A 4,522-nucleotide genomic window follows, 5' to 3' on the forward strand; every position below is an offset into this window, starting at 1 on the left:
TTATCATTGACCAATCCATAATCCAATTAACACCAATTAGTTAACTTTAAGACAGTAGAAACTTTGACCTCAAAACCCTGTCTAATGTTTTGTTAGAAAAATTGGAATTCTATTGCTGTAAGAGAAAACTGGGGTTAAGGCAGAGCCCAGGACTGCCACTAAATCATTTGAACGATAGAACTTTGGTTTAACTAAAGGAGTTTACTGAGATCTTTATTTGGTTACAGGTTTTCAGTCTAATAAAGAATTCTAAGATATTTACATGCTATATATGTATGTGTATTACTTAGGTGTATTATTCAGAAGGCACTATTGTTCAAAACACAATATGTACACTTAATTATTTCAATACTATGTATGTCATACCTACTATACACATTATACAAAATTCAGATGTAATTTTGCTGATCCATGGTACAGCAATCCAATAAACAAAACTGTCCGATTCAAGTATATGGAAGCATTACCATGGTGTTTCATGGACACCAAATCACTTCCATACCCAAACTTTTTGTGTATCAGTAAACGATGTGCACGATGCATAGTAAACAGTAAATCATGTGCACAGCAAAACTGTTGCACAATAGTAGGGGTTTTTCAAGAGATGTACATTGCACAGAACTATTGTTGTTGACCCAATCAATCACAGCACAGGGCATAAAAGTTGCCAGCCCTTAAAAGATAGGATGCTCTTCCTCAAGCATACAGCTCTAGAACCAAAATGAAAATGTAATGGAACAAAAAATGTCACAGGCTCATATATTATCATTAGTGATCCAGACATTTTCCAATGAATATACTTTGTGGAAGACAAAAGTTTGGGACTGGACTTGGGAAGAAGGTACTTAAATTCCTACAAAGCCACTAAGTTAATTGAGTGGCGTTCAGGCAATCATCAGCTCTTAGGTCAACCTGCCTAACAAGGCCATTCTGAGGATAAAAAGACATAATCCCATCTCAGCTTTGACAAATTGCTGCTTCTTGGATTAGTTGCTATTTCTCAGGCTAATGAAATCATGACAATAAGGATCTGCTATCCCAAAACTCCTGGGAGCAAAAGCAAAATGGAAATGAAAAATCATTCAAAAATCATTTAAAACGAGTCTTGTAAGCTTCACTGACTTTCAGTCAAGAAAGTCTTTCCCCAGCCTAGTCTGGTTCTTTCAAAATATGGTGGACTAAACAACCCCTAAGATCCTCCAGCCACATTGAATGATAAAAACTAGTTAAACACCTCTACAGCTTGATTGAGAAGCTGCTGTAGACATGGCTAGACCCACCTACTGGCTTTTAAAAATACTTGGCTGTCTGCTTTCCTCTTTCAGCATGTTCATTCATTCGGATTAGCCAGCAGCAAAGAAACCCAAAGAGAAACAGCCTGAGAGAAGCTAAGGGATCAACCAACCTCTTTCCTCCTAAAGCAGCTTTTCCAATGTCTGCAAGCAAAGGGATGTGCAGAGCATTCAAGCCCCAAAGTCCATACAGCGGACTGGAAATCTCAGAAAGTGAGAATGTTCCCTGAAATAAACCCTTACTCAGAAGAATACCTTTACAATCTCTTTCATTCAGTTGCTTCTCTCTGAAAAAACCGTCACAAAGAAGGCTGGAGCCTGAATTACTTCTTCCCTTAGATAGTTTGTCTTTCACTACCTTCCCACTTTGGATGCAACAGGGTTGAATTTATTACTAAAGTCACTAATGGCACTGATTTCCAAATATAGCTGTATCTTAAATGGAACCTGAGACAAGGCGTTATGCCTACTTCAACCTTAACTGCCACTCCTAAAACTTGTTCCACCCCCCCACACACAAAAAGCCCTAGTTTTTAAACAACTCTTGGGCCAGTTGAACATATGGAAAGATTGTGCATCAGATGAATGACAAAACTTTGGTCTTTAAGCCCACCCCGCCAGCCTAGTATCTAAATCAGGGGTAGTCAACCTTGGCTCTTTTATGACTCGTGGACTTCAACTCCCAGAATTCCTGAGCCAGCTAAGCTGGCTCAGGAATTCTGGGAGTTGAAGTCCAGGAGTCATAAAAGAGCCAAGGTTGACTACCCCTGATCTAAATTATGGCCCACTGTCCAGCACACAGAATAAAGGCACCTTAGGCACAGTGATTGAAGGCACAGATAATATATATTAAAGTGCCAATCCTATACATCCAAGATGCGGCCATACACACATAGAAAAAAGTTGTATTTCTTTGAATCCGACTATGGAACGGTTGCTAATTAGCAATTAGATACGGACTTCTGTCCGACTGTTAAAAGGAAAGTGTTGCAAAAGAAGTGTTGGGTGTCGTTGTGGCTTTGCCTTCCTCCTCTTTACAAATATTTCTCCAGGCCCGAGGAGAAATTTGACTGTCTCACGTAGGGACTGGAGGCGGCGGCCGCGGTTCCAAAATGGCCGAGCCCATTGAGTTGCGAGGCTGCGAGGCCCACCAGCTGCTCCGCGTGTTCCCCGCAGGAAGAGGCAGGGCGGCCGGGTGGTTGCCCAGCCAGCCTGCTGGGGGCTCCGTACAGCTGCGAGTGGGGAGGGGAATAGGCGCCGGGAGGCACCGCTAGGTGGCCCGACGGGGAGGCGGCGTAGGGGTAGGTCGGGGCTGCGGGCTGCCGGCCCATTAAGCCGGGACTCAGTTGCTGCGCCTGGAAATAGGTCTCCGTCGGGTTGCCCAGAGGACAGGGGCCCAGCTCGCCCACGCTGTTCAGGCCCAAGGAATGGTAAGGACCCAGGTCTATCCCCATCGCCGAGGAGGCCTGCAGAGCAGCTGCCTGGTGTTGTTGTTGGTGTTGCTGTTGTTGTTGTTGCTGCAACTGCTGCTGTTTGGAACTAATCAGACTGTCGATGCTGAACATTCGCGCGGGCGGCGCCCCCGGGTACTGGGGAAGGGCGGAAAACTGCGGGCTGTAGGCGCGGACGGGCGAATAGACGGGGTCGCCGCCGCCGCCGCCCGGGTAGCCTAAAGCTCCGGAGCCACCGCAGGGACCGGCCCGTCCAACCGAGGCCGCGCTGGGGGTAAAGGCGCTGGCGCTGGGCACGTAGCCCGGGTAGGTGGTGAGGTCGGTGCGCTTAAAGCGCTTCCTGCGGCGCAAGAAGGAGCCGTTGTCGAACATGTCCTCGGCGGCCGGGTCCAGGGTCCAGTAGTTGCCCTTGCCCGGGTGGCCCGGCTCGCGGGGGATCTTGACGAAGCAGTCGTTGAGCGTCAGGTTGTGGCGGATGGAGTTCTGCCACTTCTTGGGGTTCTCCCGGTAGAAGGGGAAGCGCTCGGTGATGAATTTGTAGATGCCGCCCAGCGTCAGGCGCCGCTCCGGCGCGTTGGCGATGGCCATGGCGATCAGCGCGATGTAGGAGTAGGGGGGCTTCCCTCGCTGCACCGGCCGCTTCCTCCGACGGCCGCCGCCTCCCGCGCTGGCCGAGGCGCCGGGACCGGGCGGCTGGTCGTCGGCGGGCTGCTCGGTTCCTCTCTCCGCCGGGCTCCCCCTGGGCTCCGACTTGATCAAGAAGGGCTCCGCTTTGCAGCTCGACGGGGAGGTCCGGGGCATCGTTGGGGAATCCGGGCCGGTGCCCTGACCGGGCGAGTGGAAGGCGTCGGCTGTCATGGTGCACTTACCCGAGAAGAAGGAGAAACCGGCTAGATTCATATACGGAGAAGGCCGGGGGTGGAAGGGAGCGACGGGGGCGAGTGAAAGGGAGCGGCGGCGGCTCAGGCGAGGACCAGGTAACGAGGCCGGCGGGGTCGCTTTATATATCTCAGTCCTGGCGCCACCCCGGGGCTACCCTTGAACGGGGCGGTGGCTGCCCACCCACCTGGGTGCGATCCCCGCTCCCGACGACCGAGTCAGCGCTCGGAGAACGAGGCGGGCAGCTGACATTCTCTGTGCAGCGCTGGAAAAAAAAAAACCCAGGCTGGATGTCTTTCGCTACCTGCGCCAGGTGGAAGGGGCCGTTTCTTCTCGCCCGGTTGCAAGAGCAGCCCCATCCTCGGCAACCCGTCCCAGGACTTCCAGTGGGACTTCCAAACCGCTTTGGAGATTTGGAAAGGCAAAAACTGCGACGGTTGCGCGAGAGCGGGGTTAGTTCTGGGTGGTTTGCAGGAGGCCGTCCCCGTGGTGTGTGGAAATTGGCCGCGGATGAAATTTGGTTGAAAGGCCACGGATAGCAACAGGGCGCAGAAAGAACGCCTTGCAGTCTCCTTCTCTTCCCCGACACGGAGAGGCTTGGGCAAAGGCTACCCAAAAGATGAGAGGGTTAATGGAAGGAGTTTAAACCGTTCTTGAGTGAATGGGCCAGTTGCAGAGTTAATTTTATTAGATACTCCCAAGTCACTTAGCAGGATCAAAGGATGCTTCCCCCCCCCCCCTCAGAGAATTTTAAAGCATGGCATCCACGCGTTGTTTTCCCATTTCGTGGAAGTACCGTTCCTTCCGCCAGTGCATTTTCCCCTTGTGTCCGGGAAAAATAACCCCACCCCAAACTTTTCTTTTCCCCTCCTTGGCAATCCTCCCCCTCCTGCCTTCATT

The 4,522-nt window shown here is 50.8% G+C and overlaps 1 protein-coding gene across 1 annotated transcript; it reads right to left on the reverse strand.

Moving 5' to 3' along the window:
- Positions 1-2,326: 2,326 nt before the first annotated feature.
- On the reverse strand, positions 2,327-3,601 carry FOXE3 (forkhead box E3). Its single transcript, XM_029283448.1, has one exon. It carries the CDS (start codon positions 3,599-3,601, stop codon positions 2,327-2,329), a length of 1,275 nt encoding a protein of 424 aa, XP_029139281.1.
- Between the last annotated feature and the right edge of the window lie 921 nt (positions 3,602-4,522).

The sequence above is a fragment of the Protobothrops mucrosquamatus genome, unplaced genomic scaffold (genome assembly GCF_001527695.2).
Source record: "Protobothrops mucrosquamatus isolate PMUCROS unplaced genomic scaffold, P.Mucros_1.0 scaffold95, whole genome shotgun sequence".
NCBI classification, from domain to species: Eukaryota; Metazoa; Chordata; class Lepidosauria; order Squamata; family Viperidae; genus Protobothrops; species Protobothrops mucrosquamatus.

What these genes read in the sequence shown, in the direction of transcription:
- FOXE3 (XM_029283448.1), bottom strand. Translation starts at nt 3,601, where the DNA reads ATGACAGCCGACGCCTTCCACTCGCCCGGTCAGGGCACCGGCCCGGAT.